At 41.7% G+C, this 20,846-nt stretch overlaps 2 protein-coding genes across 5 annotated transcripts in view; one reads left to right on the forward strand and one right to left on the reverse strand.

The window, feature by feature from the left end:
* The window catches only part of tdrd7b (tudor domain containing 7 b), a 32,047-nt gene extending 19,873 nt beyond the window's left edge, over positions 1–12,174 (forward strand). For all 4 annotated transcript variants that reach the window (XM_004079730.5, XM_020711535.3, XM_011487317.4 and 1 more), the window contains 14 exons: positions 628–836; positions 1,707–2,075; positions 2,155–2,456; positions 2,526–2,718; positions 2,792–2,903; positions 2,980–3,317; positions 5,648–5,731; positions 5,804–5,938; positions 6,806–6,916; positions 8,727–8,875; positions 8,948–9,150; positions 9,228–9,411; positions 9,480–9,640; positions 11,092–12,174. In XM_004079730.5, coding sequence (XP_004079778.1) covers positions 628–836; positions 1,707–2,075; positions 2,155–2,456; positions 2,526–2,718; positions 2,792–2,903; positions 2,980–3,317; positions 5,648–5,731; positions 5,804–5,938; positions 6,806–6,916; positions 8,727–8,875; positions 8,948–9,150; positions 9,228–9,411; positions 9,480–9,640; positions 11,092–11,312 — 2,771 coding nt within the window. In that variant the 3' untranslated portion in view covers positions 11,313–12,174. The remainder of the gene's footprint in view (positions 1–627; positions 837–1,706; positions 2,076–2,154; positions 2,457–2,525; positions 2,719–2,791; positions 2,904–2,979; positions 3,318–5,647; positions 5,732–5,803; positions 5,939–6,805; positions 6,917–8,726; positions 8,876–8,947; positions 9,151–9,227; positions 9,412–9,479; positions 9,641–11,091) is intronic.
* A 37-nt stretch (positions 12,175–12,211) lies between these two features.
* Positions 12,212–19,240, reverse strand: LOC101162482 (calcium-binding protein 2). Its single transcript, XM_004079655.5, has 8 exons — positions 19,059–19,240; positions 18,916–18,972; positions 18,252–18,378; positions 17,914–17,944; positions 17,397–17,540; positions 16,687–16,796; positions 14,387–14,534; positions 12,212–14,313 (listed from the first exon to the last, which is right to left on the reverse strand). Exons 2-8 carry the CDS (start codon positions 18,969–18,971, stop codon positions 14,285–14,287), a joined length of 645 nt encoding a protein of 214 aa, XP_004079703.1. The 5' UTR covers position 18,972; positions 19,059–19,240; the 3' UTR covers positions 12,212–14,284.
* Between the last annotated feature and the right edge of the window lie 1,606 nt (positions 19,241–20,846).

A 20,846-nucleotide genomic window follows, 5' to 3' on the forward strand; every position in this document is an offset into this window, starting at 1 on the left:
TTGGTTATTTTTACAGTGCAATTCTAGAGATAAACTAGGGAACACTTAATGATTATTTGTACATCATTTAATAATTAAATGAGGAAAGACCAATAAAATCAGTTATCAATATTTGTACTTTATAAAAAAAATAAGAATTATTGAACTTCTTCTTAGCATGAAGCTGAACTAAATTGATCTTATGCAGAAAAATGATTGGAAGTTTTTAATAAACCCATTTTCACGTTATCTCCAATCAAACAAAAGTCTTGGACCAAAACTTTTCTAAGAGATAGTTTTAAAGTTGTCACAAGCACACAGTACAGATTCATTTCAAAGATCTAAGGAATCATATAAAAGAGCTGCAGGCCTCTGTCATATTATTGAAGGTCTGCCCAAATCAAAGGCTAAAACTGGCATTTGGTACAGACACAAAACAGCCAGTCTGACTATCTCAGGTTGTATCAAAAATGATCAAACATAGGTTTCATTATTATGACTGATTTAGTCCAATTCATTCAGATTTTAATAATACCTTTGTCTCTACTTTGAACAAAAAATCTGTCAAATGAAATGTAACTCCAAATTTGTAAGTCAAAAGGAGAGGACTATTCTTTTTTAAAGTTTGTTTTTTTATTTGCCTTCCAGCCCCCATGAATCTGAACGACAGCTTCGGATCAGGGAGGGGAAAGTCGTACAACCGTCAGCAGGTTCAGAGCCGCATCCGGGAGATCCTGGGCAAGTACAGCAACGGGTTCTGGGTGTCCAAGCTGCCGCAGATCTACAGAGAGCTGTACAAACAGGATCTGCCCAGCGAGGCCATCGGAGACCTGGAGAGCTGGACCCACATCTGCACCGTACGTCCTCCTCACACTGCACCTTCAGGTCCAGCAGGGCCAGAGTCACAGTGAGAACAGAAACACTGCTTCCTGTTTGTTTAGGTCTTCTAAATAAATCCATAAAGCTGACATTGATCAAAAAATCCAGAATCAGATAAAGATTTTGAATTAAATTTACACAGCTGTTTGTCTTTACGGTGACTACATAATAAAAAAAAAAATTAATTTGTAATATTTTAATTATTTTTTTGCATTTTTTTAAATGCCATTTACAGCCAAAATTTTTAAATAAAACAGTTTTGTTTTCTAGGATGTAGTTTCCGCAGAGCAGCAGTGGTTATTAAAAATTTGCCACCAAGTTGTGGGCAGGACTTTTGACGGAGAGCCCCCTTCCCTTCCCATCACCATAACAACTCTGTGCACAAACTCTCCAACTATTTTACAGGCAATCACAACCCTAAAATGAAATTACCGGTGAAACAAATCTATTGAAGCTATCCACCCATACAGGTTTGATCCAGATTCCAAAACAAAAACATACATGGATCTATTCTGCAGGTGGATGCATCGGAATGGAGCAGAGCAGGGAGCTTGTGGCCAGCGTATCATCTACGTCACAAATACGGTCTTTTTCAAACTGCATTTTTTGAAATGCAGACTGCAATTCAAACTGCAAGATTCTTTTTGATAGAAATGCATTTTTAGGCTTCATTTTCTTAAAATATCTCTTTTACCACAAACAAAACATGTTAAAAAACCCAAAAACACATTTGTTGGGGGAAGTGGGTCTTTAAAAACGTAGTAATTTCGTGCTGGATCTGAAAATTAACATAATGTTTCTGTTCATAAATTTTTTTTCAATAAAGTTTTTATTTTATTTTCTTGAAGGTGGAGAAAACCTGCAGCAGCAACCCCAACGAGCTGCTCCTCTATCCTGGAAAGGACCAGAGCGCCCCCTGCTCCCCTCCACCCCTCTCCAACTCCACCTGCAGCCCGGCCCCCCCGACGACCTCCTCACACACGCCTCCGGATCAACCGCCGCAGCCTCTTGCACAACCCAGACCTCCCAGCACCCCTCTGTCTCGCTCTGGCTCAGGGTCTCCCCAGTCTCCGCCCTCATCCCCCTGCTCCTCATCCTCCTCCTCTCCTCCGGCGCTCAGCCAAGACCTGAGACAGAAACTGGAGGAGCTGCTGGTGAAATACTCCAGCGGTCTGTGGGCTCATGCTCTGCCCAAGCTCTTCCAGGACGCCTACAAAGTCAGTAAGACTCTGACGGATTCTCTCGCCAAGTTCACGCCACAAAGGTTCTTTTTGTTCTGTCTTACTCCCACATCAGACAAAACTGCCCGCCTTCGTCCTGGAAAACCTCCACCTGCTCGACGACATCTGCACAGTCGACTACCCGATGGCCGACAACCCCAAGAGGGCCATCCTGTACAGGCGGAGCAGCGTGGGGGGAGCGGAGGACGAGAACTGCAACAGGAGAGGCAGCTCCATCAGCGAGGAGGAGCTGAGAATGAGGAGGGATGCCGGGAGGAGGCTCAGCAACCAGGCAGTGCCTCCTCTGCAGATCCCAAAGGAGGAATACCCCTCTGTGCTGGTGATCGAAGCCACCAACACCAACGGAGTGGTACTCCGGTGAGCAGAACCGCGGAGTCACTCCGACTTGACGCTCAGACGCTGACGTTTCCTCATCCTCCCCCGCAGGTACGTTGGTGAGGGTTACTCCCAGGCGCAGGAGGCCATGGAGGACAGAATGAAAGAGTTCTACGGTGTGAAAGGAAGCAACAGAACTCCTTTGTCAGCGCCGACGTCAGGCCAACTCGTGGCGGTCCGAGCCGAAGAAGAGGAGGAGATTCTGAGAGGGCAGATCTGCGAGGTCCTGGAGGACAAAATCAAGGTAAGACCTTTAGAAAAAATGGAGTCGGCTAGGAGGAGCGACAAGGAAAATGCAATCACTGTGATCCCTGCAGGTTTTTTATGTGGACCACGGCTTTTTCGAGACGGTCAGCAGAACCAAAGTGTTTGACCTGGATGAGAGGTTTTTCAAACTGCCTTTCCAGGCCACCAAGTGCAAACTGGCCGGTGAGTTATTATTGCAGGTCAGAAGTGATCAAAAGACGACTGCCAACCGACTGTCGTCTGTCCGTCGTCTCCTCAGGTTTGGAGCCTTTCTGTCAAGAGGCCGCGGTCCTGAAGAAGTTTGAGACCATGGCCAGCGGACGGATCCTCCTGGCTGAGATCTTAGTGAGGGCACAGACCCCCCTGGTTGTCCTGTACGACACGTCTCAGGACGACGACGTGAACATCAACGCCGCCTGCAGGAGAGCCCTGCACGACAAGGCGTTGGCGAGTCCTCTGCAGGTGAACGGCGCTTACATGAACGTGACGGTCAGCAGCATCTGCTCAGACGGGACCTTCTACTGTCAGCTGCCCTCCAGAGGCCTCCACAAGATGAAGCAGCTCCTGGAGAGCATTGAGACTCACTTCCACTCACAGGTGAATTTACAGCATTCTTTTTGATCAAACAACCACTCCCATGAAAATGGTGGTTTTTGCTGTTGTTAACCTTTTCTTGTGGCATTTTTCTGATGATGGAAGACGCAGATGAAAACGGTGTAAAATTGCACTTCTGAGTATTTCTTCATTCAAATCATTGTGAATCAGGAGCAGATGAAAAAATGCAGTCTGAAAAAGCTAATCATCCAGCTAATTAGCTCATGCTAATCGGTGCGGGAAAATGAGAGAGTGGAGTGTGTGGACAGGCCCCGCCCCTTTTAAATGTATTATACTAGGCCTGCGCAATATACCGCAAATTTATCGTTATCGCAATATCAGGCTCTGCAATATGCATATCGCAAAAGACGGCGAAAAGCGCAATAAACCGTAAACCTTAAATGTGTTAAAACAATCTTATGGCAGCTTGAAGCATTTAACGAATCAAATAAATCCCTTAATGCATTTGACCAATCGGATAGACGCCTTCAAGTTGGTGACTAATCGGAGGGAGGCCTTTTAATGTTAGATGTTTGTCACCTATGTCGACGAGGGTCATTTGGAGTATAACTTTTAACTGTTGCAATGAAATGGTAATGATGTTTTTGGTTATTTTGCTATTTGTTTATATACCGCAAATCACATCGTTATCGCAATATTAATGTCTAACATCGCATATCGCAAGTTTTCCTCATATCATGCAGCCCTATATTATACATTTACACCAGACAGTAATGATTATAAACTTGTTGCTTTATGACGCCTTATGATTTTACCCCCCCCCCAACATCCCTCTCTCCTCCTCCCTCCTCTTCTTTTCTGTCCGGTCCAACAAAAAGCAAATATAATAAATATAAATAAAGTTTAGTCTAAATTGCAAAAGGGGGTTTATTCAAATATGCAGCTCGTGTGTCGGAAGATTCGTAACTAATATTAAAACAAAGATATTCAAATACTTTACGCTTGTTTTGTTTTGTTTTTCTTTTAAGACTAGTTGATACATGCTATGACGTGTTGTCATGGTAACCTGCGGTTTGCTTTGCTGCAGCCGGTGTTTGAGGACTTAACCAGCCGAGTAAAAGTTGTATAGAAGCCAAACGTCATGAGTGATACAAAACCTGCTTTCAAAAGGAAACAAAAGTCCACGAGGAGTTTCCTAGATGGCTGTGATAGGAGGAATATCCACCAATAACTTTGACCATTAAACGTTCCAATTAAAACATTCAATGGTTTCAACAAAACGTGGACCTTTAGGGTTACAACAAATAAAAGACTGACTTAAAAACATTATTTTTAAAGAACAGACATGAAAAGAGTCTGTGTCGCCAAGTCAGAGGAACAAACACAAAGAAAATCAAAGGTTTTCTTTAAGTATTGTACGTTTACCTTTTAAAGTACTAAAAAGTTTTAGGTTAAGGTTGTAAAATGTCAAATATTTTAACAGTTTTGTAAGTACAAAGAAAGCAAGAAAACATCCAAATGTAAAAAGCATTACGTTTTATAATTAGGTTTATTTCTAATTATAGAAAAAAAACGTATGTTATGTTAATAATGGCTTTAAAAAGTGACGATAAAACATTAAATAATTATTTTTTGCGTCATTTTTGATGACTCAGCAAGATGACTACCTGCTGCTGCTATTTTTTCTGGGGTTCAATCTCTTGAAAATCTCTCCTAAGGTTATTTTATTTCATGTAATTTTCTAAATCCAAAGACAGAAGGTTTCTTGATTAAAACAGGAAGAGTTTTAACAAACATTAGTTAACAAAAATACTTTTTTCAATCCTAAAAGGAACAAAACATTGGAAGAAATGTTTGGGTTTCTTCTACAAAATCTCAGTGTGAGTTTGAAACTGAACGTTTAGTTAGTTGGAGCTGGCAGACACCACTGCTGTTGAAACCTTTGTGCTGTTGTGCACAGATTAAGATTAGCTCCATAATCTGCCGTTAAGACACTGCAGGAGATCCTAATCTGTTAGCAGTGCGGTGGACCGGATGTAGTAACACCTCCACTTTCAGAGTCGTCTTTAAGTAAACGCAAAGCTACACCTGCAAACATTTCACAGCATCAACCTGGATTATACCAATAAAATCCAGATTCTGGAGACTAACCACCTGCTCCACTCTGATATGGTGTCAGAAATTAGGAATTGAACGTTCCTATTGCACTTGCTTGAAACTTGTTTGGGCTTTTGATGGACAGAAGATGGAAAAATTCCAGCAACTGTTGATGCAAACAGCTGGAATGGCTGGGACTTCATTTGTACTCATGAAGCTCCAGCTGCTGCACATGCTCAGTAAGTAAGCTGCTACTAAAGCCATGTTTTCTCCAGGTGACCTCAGAGTTCCTGGTGTCCAGACCCTTTTGTGGGAAGTTATGCTTGGCTCGCTACAAAGGGAAATGGTCTCGCGTGGAGGTGAGAGGCAAAGAGATGCTAACCTGACACCAAAAAAATGCTCAAAAACGATGATCGCTTTTCTTTCTCCAGATCACCAACCTTCATGGCAGCAGAGTGTTGGACATCCTGTTCGTGGATGTTGGCGTTCAGGCGTCTGTGGAGGTTTTTGAGCTGAGAGAGATCCCGCCGATGTTCCTCCGTGACTTTGTGGCCGTCCCACCACAGGTCAGCCTTGGGGGGCAATTTAGAGACACCAGTTAACCTATAATGCATGTTTTTGTGTGAACATTCAAACTACACAGAAAGAACTTAGCTTGGATTTGAACCACGGTCTTCTCTCTGTAAGACGAGAGGGCCAACCGCTGCACCACCGTGCAACGCAAAGGCATTAGAAGACAACTTGGGTTCAAAGTTGCGTGTTTAGTTCAGGGGTTTTCTTGGTGCTGGCCACTAAGAAGACGCTCTGGTTTCTAACTAAACTCCTGTCCTCACTTTTGACTTTACTAGCAAGTGAACTCTGGTGTGATTCACTGCAGCCTGAACTCACATGCACTCTAGCTAACCGAAGATCGGAACCAAACCAAAGAGAGTAAATGATGTAAATGCTGTGAGTGTGGAGCAGTGCTGGTCTGAAGAAGAGCCACTCTCCTCTGAGAAAATTGGAACGTTGCTTAGTATTTTTCACTTCCCAGTCGGTATTGAGTCAGTTTATCCCGCGACCTTCAGCGTGTTGTGGATTTGGCCCCCTGAGCAATCGCTGGCAACATCTCTGGTGTTAAAGGGTTAAGTAAGAAATACGATTAATATTTCAATGTAAATCAAGCATAACTTGCCATTTTTCTTTCCATTTTTGTTTTTTTTCTTTACCTGTGTGCTTGTTTTGCTGAGTACTGCCCACAAATGAGCAGCCATTGTTATTGCACGTCTGTAGATTTGTAGATTTACTCTCAACAGTGCAGTGTGAAAGTAAACCCCGTCTAATGAAAGGAGAGAGACAATTTTGGTCTGTCCCTTTAAATAGAACCAGTCCTCCCGATTGGTGCTAGTTTGTCACCATCACTCATGCGATGAAAGGCGCCCTCTTGTGTTCAGGCTGTGAAGTGCTGCCTCGCAGACCTGGCCGTCAGCGTCGGGTCCTGGACTCCAGAGGCCGTCCAGTGGCTCCGAAAGAAAGTGCTGAATGTGTCAGACTGCAGCATGAAGGTAAACGTCTTCATCTTCAGGACTTTCCAACCATGAAATGCTATTTAGGGTAGGATTGTCACTAAAGGAGGTGTAAGGTCTGTGGCAGAAACATTTTTAAAAAAAACCTTAAGGCCTATAAAAACCAAAACCTTTGACTTAAACAAGTCATTTAAACTGCAAACTGGTGAGAGATGAACAGAACTGGACACAAAACACCATTAATGATAAAACAGAAAAAACAGCATAAATCTTTGAAAAACACATATCTAAAATCTCTGTTGTTTCTTCTCTTTATCCCACGAGACCAATCTTTAAAGATGGTTATCTCACAAAAAAATACTGAAGCTAACGTTATGTACTTTATTTTCTACCCAAGATCTATCAAATCTGCCTCAATATTATCACCTTCTGTTCATATAAAGAACATTGTTGAGTCATAAAAACATTGTGTTTCCCTAAGATTCATTGATTTGACCGCCCACTTCCAGCATACTAGATTATTTGCCATTTTGGATTTTAAAAAAACAAACAGTTTTAGTTCCTATTTGGCAGGCTTTAACCAATATTTACAAGACAAGTTTGGGGATTTACTGTATATAGACTTTCACAACTTCGTTGGTCACACTCAGTTTGGCGAGGATGTGGTTGTTGATGCTACAACTCATCAACAGATCAACCTAACCTTACAAAAGTTTACACAATACTTCCTTAATGAGCGATCAATAGGCTCAACAAGTTTGGTCTTAACTGGCCACTAGGTGGCCCTGCAAAAGTCGCCATTGCTTAAACCCTATGTATCAAACTCAAGGCCCGCGGGCCAAATGTGGCCCGCCATGTCATCTTATGTGGCCCGCGAGAGCATTAAGGTTTTTAATTTCTTAAAATAAAAATTGGTGTGTATTTATTCATATCTAGGGGGAATGGGACTTGAAATCTGGGATTGGGCAACTATACATTAGGACTTAAACACTGTCCATATAACCTAACCTGACAATCAAATGTAAAAGGATTTATGCTAAAGTAACAAGCAAACATATATTTTCTATGCAACTGTAATTGTCACTTTAAAAAGTTATAATGAATAAATAATGAGTTATTTAACGTTAAGGAGTAGTTACATTTATTTTATATTCCATTTAGTTACATGTATAAGTTATATCTGGCCCTTTGAGGACAGCCGACTGATGTGGCCCTCAGTGAAAATCAGTTTGACACCCCTGGCCTACAGCCTAATATTTCTAAAACTACTGTAGCTACAAAGCCTAAATTTAATGTATATGTTGATTTAGTGGATAAAAACCTAATATATACAAACATTTTACAAAGACGTTTAATGAGTCCACTGAGTCCAGATGATGGAAACTTGGATGATTTATAAAAAAATGATTTAATCGTATTATTTTTCCTAATGGCAAATCGTTCAAACACAATGCATTATGGTCTGTATTTGCTTGTCAAGTTAAATGTAAAGTAGTTTTTTTGCACAGTTCCAGGATACTTCCAGGGCACTGGATGTTTGAGTTGTAGATTCAGACACCCCGAAAAAATGGAGGGAATTCAGGCACAACCTTAGAGATGTTTTTTTTTCTTTATCTCATGCTTATTGGAACTTCCTGAGTCATGTAGAAACAAGTCCACCCGCTTCTCTGTGACGTCATCTGCCAATTTGCGTATTTAGTAAAATGCTCTTTTTTCTCCTCATGCAGCACTGCAGTGGCAGCAGCTTCTAAATGATTAATAAAAGTATAACTTTTTTTATCAGTCAGAGGCTTTTTCTTTAAAGAAATTCTAATGTGTCTTTGTTTATCTCATTTCTGGGTTACTCAAGGTTGCCAAAACAGATGAGACCAAGTGCTGCACCTTGGTTTACTTGTTCTCCGACAAGAACTGCCATGAGCCGACGCGAAGCCTCAACCATCAGATGGTCCGGTCCGACCTGTTCAAGCAGAAGCCAGACGTCTTCCTGACCAGCCACAGGTCTGACGGCTCTTTCTGACGCCTCCTCTCTGCCGGGTCATCTTATTTTAGGCATGTTGTCTCATTTCACAGCCCGAAGAAGATTCCTACAAACATCTCATCTTCTGAGACCTCCAGCAACAAAGATTCTGCCAACGGCAACCCAACCTCTGTGGCGGCTGGTCTTCATCCCAAGAGGGCTCCGTCGGCGCCCAGAGGGGGATCGGGGTCACCAGACAAATCACCTCCTTCTTCACTGGCCCAGCTGCCCCCACTGCTGGAGCTGCCCCCTGCTGGTAGTCTTCTAGAGAACCATTACCTGTTTTCTTACTGGAAGAACTGTGCCAGAACAGAAGAAACCTTTTTCTTCCAGGAAGTAACCTGGACGTGTACGTGTCAGTGGCGTGTCATCCAGGCCACTTTGTGCTGCAGCCGTGGAGGGATATGTATAAGCTGGTGGTGCTGATGGGAGAGATGATCCTGTACTACAATAAAACCGAGGAGAAACCACTCCGCATCGAAAAGAATCAGATTTATGTGGCTAAAGTGGAGAACAAGTGAGTTTAAGAAAGCCTCTAGAGGGAGGTTCTTGATCTGATGTCTCACGTCTGCTTTTGCTTCTCAGTTGGTATCGCGTTCTGGTGAAAGGAGTTCTCACCAACGGCATGGTGTCCGTGTATGAACTGGACTACGGCAAGCATGAGCTGGTCAGCTGCAGCAACCTCCGACCTCTGATCAAAGAGTTCAAGCAGTTTCCCTTCCAGGCCATCACTGCCCAGCTGGCCGGTGAGTCTGACCTCATCCCCACAGACGGACACAGAGGTCAAACCTAAATCTGACGCGATTGTTGTGACAGTTTGGTGACATTTTAGTGAAAATCTGGGAGACACTTTTGCAACAGTTTGGAGACATTTTAGTGACACTTTAAAGACAATTTAGTGACAGTTTGGAGAAAATTTGGAGACATTTTAATGAAAATTTTGGAGACACTTTTGCAACCGTTTGGAGACATTTTTTGGATACATTTTAGGATTCAAGGAGCAGTTTCACAGAATTGGAGCTAATGTGCGACATAAAACACTTAAGAATAGAAAAAATGAACGACAGTAAGCAAAATTAAAAAATGACGCATTGGTCAGAACAATAAATAGAATAAGTAGTCTAAACAGTGCAAACTAAGGATGATCAAGTTGCAGGTAGTGGACTGGTGACTGACTGGACATGTAAGTGAAGTTTAAGGGGGGAGGAGTTAAAAGGCGTTCTTATGTGTCAAGGTTCTGGTCCTGATGGACCTTAACCTCCTGCCCGAAGGGAGTGGCTCTAGTAGACCATGTCCAGGGTGAGAAAGGTCGGCTGCTATCTGACCTGCACGTCCCCGGGTTCTGGAGACGTATAGGTCCTGGACAGATGAAAGGCTGCAGCCAATCAGCTTCTCAGCTGAGTGCACAATACGCTGCAGTCAGTTTATGTCCCTGGTTGTGGCTCCAGCGTACCACACGGTGATGGAGGAGGTGAGGATGGACTCAATAATGGTCGTATAGAACTGCACCATCATCTGGGCCAGCAGCAATTTTAGTGACGCTTTGGAGACAATTTAGTGACGGTTTGGATAGAGGTAGATTTATTTTTAGATAGAGGTAGAGACAGTTTGGAGATTTAAGATAAACTGTTGTTTTTAATTAAAAACCAATGACGTGTCCCCTAACCAATAATCACAGGGCAATGGTACAAAAGCATGCTAATTGTCCATAGCCCAGCCTCTCTCACCTCACTGCATGTAATAATATTTAAATGATTCTTTTCCATGCTGCCTCTATAGTTAGTGTACCATCAACCCTACAATTCACCCTTATCACAGGCTTTTTGCAAAATGCCACACACTTCAAATTCACACCAACTAATAATTTTGTGTCCACTAGAGCAAATGAAGCTTTTCGCTGCAGTATATCTGTTGGAATAAAGGCTTCATTGCTTCATGAAGCATCACTCGTTTGATCTGTAAACTTGTAAAAAGAGGTGCAGGTGTATTAATAACTTGTTCATTGGAGGATATGCAGAACGAGCAGGTTTTCTTCAGGTTTTGTTAGATCTTGTTTGGGGTCATTCTGACTCCTACTGGGCAACTCTTGCAACAGAGGAGAGTTTTCTGGTTTTGCCAGCGTGAAAGTGTCCTTTTCCACTCACCTCACAGTATTGAAGCAGCTGAAGTGACTGTGCTCCTGACTGCTCTCCCACAGGGGTGAAGCCCAGGCAGTGGTCCGAGGAGGCCTCCATCGTCTTCAGGAACCACGTGGAGAAGAAGCCGCTGGTGGCCCAGCTGGAGTCGCTGCAGGATTCCAAAAACCCCTGGGACAGGAAGCTGACGGTCTTCCTGGTGGACACGTCGCAGGAAGAGCGCGACGTGTGGATGCACGACCTCATGGCGGAATTTGCCGACGAACGGAGCAACGAGCTCTAGACCACTAAGGGTGACCCAGCAGGTTTCCTGCTGACGAACAGCTTTTGATTTAAAAGAAAAAATAAATAGAGATATCTATTTGAATCTAATCATTAGTGGAAGGAGTGAAGAAACGTTAGGTGGAGAAGTGGAAGTTTGAAGCGTAGAAACCAGCAGCTGCAGTTTGTTACTGAAGAAAGTTGATCAGATGGAGTTCCTGCTGTGACCGTTAGACAACGTTGTGTTGTGGTGAAACGTTTCCTACCAACATGAAAGCACGAAGAGCCTTCGCCCTGCTAATGTGAGCATCTTCAGACGGAAAACGCTTTTCTTCTTCCAAATGAAAAAGAAAATGGCTTCCTTTAGTGTCACAAAGTTTACAAAAGCGTTCTAGCAAACATTCCCCTGAGAGGAGATGAAGGTGCAGCTCAGCATCTAGAACTTCCGTTCCTTCTGGTTTGGTTTGGGTTCAGCAGACGTGCAGTGACCGTCGCTTTTTAGTTTTTTTTTTCCCCCCACTACGAAGCTGCAAACGGGAAAACCCGGATCCTTCCTCAGTCTGAAAGACCGGCTTGAGTCTTCCTCCTCAGAGAAACTGCAGCAGATGATTGCCGCTCCGTGTTTCCATGGAAACCTCTAAAAAAAGCCTGATTTCACCGGCCCAAATGTGAGGAAAGAAGATTTTCTACGCTGCAAATGTTGCTGAATTTCCTTTGATATTTATTAAGCTGAGGCATCTAAACCCGACGACGCTGGATGCTGCATAGTTACCGGCATTTATTTGGTTTTGTTTTTTTCTGGATGCCAAAAGATTTCTGTTGTTTTTTAATGTTCAAGAAAAACTTGTGGGTGACGTTTCTGGAATAAAGTCTGTTTGGAGGGAGGACGTCTGTGTCGTTCTGTTACACAACAACATCAAGGATTTTTCTTTTCTTTATTTCAATAAAAATATATGTAGTTATTTAAATGATACAACAGTAAAAAGGCATACATCTACACAAAACAAAACCCACATAATTTCTGCTTTTTTGTTCATATCACAGACTATAAGTTAGAATATTTAATTAATTTAAACTACTTGGATGTTAAATATAATGCAGTCCACAGCAATAGTTTTATCTTCTATCTGCTTTTCAGGTGTTAAATTATATTTTCTGAAGTGAAGCGATGGAAAAATCTAAAGCGGGATTTGTACTGAGGTAAAAATAGGAAAGTTCTATGAAAATGTTTTGAAAGTTCAGGTTTCTATGGTGGCCCTGAAGGACAAATCACTCAAGGCGAAAATATATTAAAGTGACCCAAAACAAGTATTAAACCAAACAAAAAATGTAGAAATCAAAACACAATTCCAAAATGATAACCAAAACTTACAGGAAATGTTTTGGATATCGTATTTTCCCAAATCAAAATGAAAGAATAAAAAAAAAAAGAAACTGTAAAAGGTAAGTACTTTTGGACATCACTGATTAGATGATGTCTGTCCACCTTTTCAACAGGAAGGTTTTCGCTGTGAAGTGGGATCTTCCGACCAGTGACGTGCGGTGAGGTTGATGGCTGGTGAGGCACCGAGTCAGATTTACAATGAAAGAAGTGAATATTTCAGCATTCAGCTTAGAAGATACAAGACCATATTTGTCCCACAGAGAATATTTCTTTTATAGACATGGATAGAACACTCTTCTAGTGTGTAAATTATTCATATAGACTGTAAACAAATTAAAGTATACAGATGTGTTCAGCGCACACTTCATTCTGACCCTCTGTAACTATTTCTAGTATTTTTCCATTTTCAAATGCTGGTGCTTTAATCCATTATCACATGTCTGTGAAAATGATCATAAGAATAATTCTTGTAGGCCTAAAATTTACTTACATTTTGTCCACTTACTCCCATGTAAAAAACAAAATTTGAAAACCATGTTTGGCCTTACCTTTTGAGTCCATGCGCCGATCCTTCTCCACAAAAAGCTCCATGATCTGTTGGAAAAGTCTTCCTCATTTTCCTTTAGTTTAACCCTTGTGCTATCTTAGATGACCCCATCCTTACATTGACGTGTTCTCCCTACCATGACAAAGGTGGATAAAGGTGGAAAGATTTCATGTAATCATGGACACCAGTGAAGATCACATATCATTGAAGAAAAAAGGTTCAGAGCACTGTCTAGTGGGTCTAGATGACCCAACTCCCAATGTTAAAGTGCCTAGGATAGCACAAGGGTTACCAGTGATCAGTGGAAAATAATATTTACTTATGGAACGATTTTCTGTTTTGGTGCCGAGCCTCACTTTCCTCACTCATTCCGACTGAAGATTTGACTTAATTTCTCTGGCCACACCCACTGGGAAAGCTCGGTTTAGGGAGAAACATCCTTCTGCTTTATCTCTTCTTCAAAACTCTGTTTAGCTTTTTTTTTTTTTTTTTTTTAAATTTCATTTTGAATTTGGGAAATTCAATCCAAATTAGTTTTAATTGATATATTCTTTTAATGTTTCGGTTTGTGGAATCTTTTTTATCTCTAAAATGATTTTATTTCTTTCATATTACTTGTTTTGCCTTTTTAAATTGTTGTGATCTTTTTTTTTTTACTTTTGCTTAACCTATTGAGACCCGAGCTATAGTTTGATATGCTTTTTTTTTCTTCGTCACAGGTCATCAGAATGAACTACAGTGAGTCTCAAGAGTTTAAGTGATTTGTTATTGTGATTTGCACTTCAGGGCCACCGTAGGTTTCCGTCAACTCTCCAAACTCTGATCTTTTAGACTTCTAAAGATAAGACACTCATTTCTTTGCATATGTCACACCAATCTGCTTTGAGATAAAAAGAAAAAACATTTTAAAAGCTCCTCACTGCTGCAGCCTGACCAAGAGTTGTAGACTTTTTAAAAACAGCTGTTGTGTTTTTACACATTTTTGGACAGTAAGAAACATAGTCAGGTTTCATCCTGTGTCCAGTCTGTAGTCATCCATCCGTGTTCTAGTGGTTTGCAGCGATCACTGAATCGACAGCATCATTACAAACTCTGTAAAAACAGAAAAAAACCGTTGAGTTTCACTGAGGAATGAATGACGTTTCCTGAGCTTCTGAAGTCTCGCCTTCAAAGTCGATGTTTCCGTCGGCGTTGACGTCCAGCTCCTTCAGGATCTCCTCCTGTTCTCCCTTCTTCAGCTTCTCCCCCAGCAGAGTCTTCAGAGCTTCCTTCATTTCGTCTTGGTTGATCTTTCCGTCCCCGTCCTGGTCGAACTACGACCAACAGACAGAGGAACTGAGCTTGATACAAGGAAGAGCTTTGACACAATCAATGATTACCCATGAGACATTTTCTATTCGTCTCCTTATTTAGGTTTCCTCTGATTTTTTAACCTTTTCTTGATTTTTTTTAAATTTATAAAACATAAGACAGAGTTAACCTGTCTAGTGTGTTCTCCACCTTCACCCAACAGTAGATGGGATAGGCTCCAACAACCCCAGAAGAGATTGACCCCCTTAACACCGCAGACGTCGCAGACGACCCACCGTAAATCTCTGTGTAACCCTTGTCTATCCTAGGCACTTTAACATTGGGAGTTGGGTCATCTAGACCCACTAGACAGTACACTGAACCTTTTTTCTTCAATGATTTGTGATCTTCACTGGTGTCCATGGATTACATGAAATCTTTCCACCTTTATCCACCTTTGTCATGGTAGGGAGAACACGTCAATGTAAGGGTGGGGTCATCGTATAAGCACAAGGGTAAAGCTGTCGATGTGGATCAGCTGATTCTGGAGAAAGGGGTTTTTCATATCAGCTTGGCATCCGTATCTTAACAGAAAGTGTTGCGTATCAGCACAAAAACTGCTTTTCGTCATTTTAGAATACGTTGGATTTTTTGCGTTAATTGAAAAAAAACGGTCAAACGGTTGCAGTACCCAAAATAATGTTAAGTAAGGGTTAATGGCCGGCCAAGTGTGCATTATCACTTTTTAACGCACGCCGTGGAAGTGCGACCGCGAAGTGCAGCGCCTTGTCCCGCTCACGTGACATGTCATGGAAACGTGACAAGGCGCCGCACCACCGCTGCAGTCAAGATTCAGCGATATGAAGCGATAATTATATGCTGATCGTCCTGATGGATTACATAAAGCATCAGTTCAGAGAGAAAGGTCACCTCTAACCGCTTGTTTTTGGTCCAGATGATGAAGCTAAAGGTTGTTTTAAAGAAGCCAGCGCAGTGATACAGATATGTGACCGGAACTTCTTTTTAAAAACTTCTTTTTAATGCACACCCAGCAGCCAATCAGAATCGAGTATTCACCTGGACCATGGTATAACACAAGCTAAAGGCTTAAAAAGGGTTTGAAAAATAAATAGATGGATAAAAAGTAGGAAGTTTACATAATTTACTCCTGTTGATTGACTTTATTGCTCTTTAATGGGCTGACTAGTCCACTTGTTCTCACACTGTAGTGAACCATACCAGCATTTACTTGCAAGTGAATTTTCAGGTTTCACAAGATTCACTCAAAGAAGTCGTGACATTCTGTTTCCTAATGACAAGCAAACATACACTCTTTGTTTGTGGCTTCATTGTATATTTATTTATACCTATAGTATATTTTTTTCTAGTAAAATCACTTGATTTTTTTAGTTTTTAGAGCTCAAAATTGTGTTTAAACAAATGTGTTCCATGATTGACAGGTGAACTCAACAACACTCCTATTTTGTCCTGCAAATAGCCGGTTTTCTGAATGCTGATCAACTGGGCGGAGTAGCCCTTAGCAAAAAAGTAGTACATTAAATATACCTGAGCATAAGTCTTGCATAAGTATACTAAACAAGTATACTATAAACCATGTACACATAGTGTAGGAAAGAAATTACCTAAATACTTCTTGAGACTAAATTGGAACATTTCAAGTTTACATTATATAGATAGTATGTAAAAAGTAAACTTCAACTATACTGCCTCACTTTTAGCATAGATGAAGTACACTTGTAGTACACTTAAATAGACTACTTGTTGCTAAAGGAGGCTTAGAAACCGACCATTTTCATTTTCAAATGTGTTCTTTACGATCCAGTTTAGCTCGTGCTGGTTTGCGGCGCCTTCCGTCCGTGAAATCCGGGTTCGACTCCAGGCTGCTCCCTGTTCCCTTCTCTACCTCTGCCGGTTCCAAGCCCGGTTAGAGAAGGTTGCGTCAGGAAGGGCATCCGGCGTAAAACATTGCCAAATTTACCATGCGACTTGTTCGCTGTGGCGACCCCTGATGGGAGAAGCCGAAAGTGGAAGAAGTTCTTTACGATACAAAACGAGGTTCTAGTGTGTTTAATTTGAGCTGGCAGAAACACAAAAGCCCGGACTGTGACTCCTTAGTCGTCTTTACTGTGATGTCATCATTTAGGCGGGAAGTACCTGTGAGAAGGCCGACTGGACCTCCTTTAGTCCCAGCATGTCTGTGGTCTCTCCCATCATCCTGGGAGCCATCAGTTCAATAAAATCATCAAAGTCCATTAATCCTCCCACTGTGGAGAAAAGGTTTGGAAAAAGAAGCGAAATTAAAACATGTTTTCTATAGTTTTGATGGATTTTTCAGCTAAATCTGATGATTGAGGACATATAGAAAGAAAATTAGGCTCAAAGATGCATTTCTGAATATATTTCTTTATTCAAATCCTTGTGAATCAGGAGCAGATTAAAAAAATTACGCTTGAAAAGATCAAATTTGTTATGCAGCAACTGTCCCACCCACAACTCAGAGGTGAATTTCTAATGAACTCTTGCTGCTCTGCAGAAACTATGCCCTAAAACATATTTTTGGCTAAAAACAGTATAATCAGAATTAAAAGAACGCTTTTAAAATCCTCCTGGGAAGCAAACTCTAATCTTATCTGATTTGATTAGACCCCGCCCACAAATTCTAATTGGCTGCATTATAATCCATATTTTGGTGTTTTCTCTCTATGAAAAAAAACAACTTTAGGACAAACTCATGAGTGGATTTTTTTCAATGTCATTATTTTTTGACAATGTTTCTAAAACCTGGTGACAATCAATCATTCTAGGGGGAAAAGGGTTAAGGGAAAAGTTTTTTTTTTTTTAAGATTAAAACATAAAAATCTCACTTCTCATCTTGATCTGTTGAACAATTTCCAGCAGCTCCATTTCAGTGGGCATGTATCCCATAGTCCTCATGCATTCAGCCACATCCTTGTAGTTCAGGTATCCGTCCTGGTCGTAGTCAAACTCCTTGAAGGCCTCCTGAAGTTCTTAGAATGCAGGAAAAGAGTCTAAATTAAAGTTCTGCATGTCCCTGTTTCTCCTAATCTAGACGTTTTTAGAATTGGTTTCAAGAACTCAAACACTTTGACCCCTAATGTTTCCCTTTTAACCCTTTTGCTATCCAAGAGAAGTCAACATTGGGAGGTGGGTCATCTGGACCCCACAAGAACCTTTTCTCTTCAATGATTTGTGATCTTCACTGGTTTCCATGGATTACATGAAATCCTCTCCACCTTTGTCGTGGTAGGGATAACACGTCAATGTAAGGGTGGGGTCATTTTGACCCGACAAGATAGCACAAGCCCCAGATTCCAGGTTTTAGGGATGCAGTTTAAACCACTATTGATGTGAAAAACGTACCATCGATTTCAGCCTGGGCCAGTTCTCGCTCCTGAAGACACAAATCCAACATACGTTAAGTTTCAGAACGTTCACATCCGCTTCCTGCAACGTCCTGAGAAGATAAAAGTCGTTGTTTTCCTTTGGAAAACCTTAACAAGTTGTGATGTTAAGCCTTTGACCTTTGAGGCTCTAAGCCTGCAGGGACACCGGCTTACAGCGGGACGCTTCAGGAGGATCCAGAGCGAGCTCGGAGACACGCCTACTTGCATCATATGAAGCAGTCCACTCCTGACAATAGACATGTGACGTGGCAGGATCCAGATCAAGCACGCAAAACAAGAAAAACGAATACTTACCGCCCCAAACAAACTTTTGAGCACGGAGTTGTAGACTTTGTTCATGCTGTCGGCGCTTTTCTTGATCTTCTTGGAGGATTTTTTTGGACTCTCAGACACCGAACCAGACGGGGAGTCTGTGGCATTGCTAAAACACATGAGAACAAGCCCCGAAATGAAGTTTCTTTTAGCGCAAATTCAGAAAAGGTATAACTCCGAGTTTAAAAGGAAAAATTAGTGTTTTTTTACAGCTTTGATTTGGGGAAAAAGAATGAACTCTTTAAACAAAAATGACACTTCAGGACAAATGTTTCTCTACGACCATTTGAATGAATGGAAATGGTGGTTAAAGCACAACTAAACATTGATAAAAATCCTGTTTCTGTTAAATCAATTTATCATGTAAAAACCTACAGACATAATATGTAATTCTGATGAGTTAACAACAGTTTAACACACAACCTGTGAGGAAAGACCAAACAGTCGCAGTTGAGAGTAAAAAAATGAGTTTAATTGGTTCAAACTTTTGTAAACTGCATTTCCTTGGAAGATGACTTTTGCAGGACGGACCTCAGAAGAGGCAGATCCCACAAGGATATAAGGTCATGGAGGAAAGGGGAGTTTTCCTGAGAACTTTACCACAACTCAAAAAGAAAGGAGTTTAATCTGTGACGTCTGGTTTTACCTGTTTGTTGACTCCACAGAGGCTGTGGATGAAGTTCTCGCCGCGGCTTTGGACATTCTGTGGATGAACACACACTGGCTCAGTTTCTCCTTCACATTCTCAGATTTCCTTGCCGTTGTCAGTAGTCGAAGCGGTTTGCTTACCTTGATCAAATTTGTCGGCGCTCTGCTGCTTCTGCTGGGAGAAGCTTCCTGTCCCCACCGCTCTGCCTCCACCTTCTGACCTCTGCAGAGCGGCTTAAAGCAGCGATTAGCTGGCCAAACGTCCAGCAACAGTCAGCCAGCAGCAAGGTGGAGGAGCGACCCGACCTTTAGAGAGGACTTCCTGTTTGTCCAGATGACGTTTTAGACTGTGATGAACTTTGCACAAGTGTCATTTTTGACATATGTATAAAAACATACACATTCATCCCTTGTGCTATCCTAGGCACTTTAACATTGGGAGTTGGGTCATCTAGACCCACTAGACAGTGCTCTAAACTTTTTTTCTTCAATGATTTGTGATCTTCACTGGTGTCCATGAATTACATGAAATCTTTCCACCTTTATCCACCTTTGTCATGGTAGGGAGAACACGTCAATGTAAGGATGGGGTCATAGGATAGCACAAGGAATAAAGTCTTAGATGTAATATTATTGACATAATCTTAATTGTAGAATTTATATATCGATATATATATATATATATATACATCTAGATAAAGATGTATATAGATATATTTATATATATAAAGTTTTATTCAGGAATTTTATTGCTTAAGAACAACCCAACCGTAACAGGTTGTATTTTCTAATAAATACATAAATATTTTATTAAAGCAAAATAAAATTTATTTATATTAAAGCTCTGTGCTGACAAAGGCGCTTTTCCTATTTAGTAAAAAGCAAAACGTGCATTTTTTTTGACTAGACATTTACACCAGTTAACCACCAGAGGGCGCTGTGGCTCAATTTCAGGTGAAGAAACTGTACTGTTTTCTGAATGTTGTATTTTTGATTTCTTATCCGCCTTGCAGACCCATGGGTCGAAGTGTCCTTGGGCAAGACACTGAACCCCATCTTGCCTCTGAATGTGTGCGTGAATGTGTGTGTGCATGGGTGAATGGGACTGTGACTGTAAAGCGCTTTGGGCCTTCGTAAGAAGGTACAAGCTCAGCAAGACAGTTTTGTGTTTGAGCGCCCCCAAGTTGTGTTTTACTGTAACTTCAGAAGCTCCAGACACGTTTGCAAAAGCGCCATTCTCATTGGTCGAATAGATTTCGGCGCGACACGTCAAAAAAAAAAAAAAAACGAACCCGAGGCGTTTTTTTTTTGACGCTTTAACGCGTGGTTAGACTGTCAATGCTGGACGGCGCTGCCTCCTGGCCGTCCTCCGGACCCGCCTCGCCGGACAAAGCGGCCTCCCGGTCGTCCTCCGGAGCCGTCTCACTGGACTGCTGTTGGCCCTTGGATTGGCCTTTCGGGCCCCCTCCTCCTGGACTCTAGGAGGAACCTCGATGCGGTTCCTTGAGGGGGTTTTAGTTTACGGTTTCTGTTTCTTTGCCCTTGTGGTTTGTTTCCTTTTTGTTCTGTGATGTTTTCAGTTCACTTCCTGTTTTATTTTGTAGGGTTTCCTGTGTCGTTTTTGTTGTGAGTATTACTTTGGTTCCCCATCCTGCCTGATTGTGTTCACCTGTGTCTCCTTTGTCTGTATGTATTTAAGTCTTGTCATTCCCTTCCTCCTGGGCTGGTCCATAGTTTGTAACTGTGCTGTTCCTCGGTTTTACGCATTTGTATAGCGAGTATTCTAGCCTGCTGAAGCAGTGGTTTTGGTTTTTGTTATTAAACCCTCATTCCCTGCATCCTCCTGCCTCCTCTCCTCTCTGCGCCTGGGTACTTCCCTTCTCCCCCGTTACAAAATGACCCAACGCCCAACGGTAAAGTGCCTAGGAT

This window comes from Oryzias latipes, chromosome 18 (assembly GCF_053564925.1).
Source record: "Oryzias latipes strain Hd-rR chromosome 18, Olatipes_Hd-rR_3.1".
Taxonomy (NCBI): domain Eukaryota; kingdom Metazoa; phylum Chordata; class Actinopteri; order Beloniformes; family Adrianichthyidae; genus Oryzias; species Oryzias latipes.

Coding starts and splice junctions, on each gene's coding strand:
- LOC101162482 (XM_004079655.5), bottom strand. CDS start 18,971: ATGTCCAAAGCCGCGGCGAGAACTTCATCCACAGCCTCTGTGGAGTCA. Junction 18,379..18,915: donor TCTGTGGAGTCAACAAACAG/GTAAAACCAGAC, acceptor CATGTGTTTTAG/CAATGCCACAGACTCCCCGT. Junction 14,535..16,686: donor TCCAGTCGGCCTTCTCACAG/GTACTTCCCGCC, acceptor TGTTGGTCGTAG/TTCGACCAGGACGGGGACGG.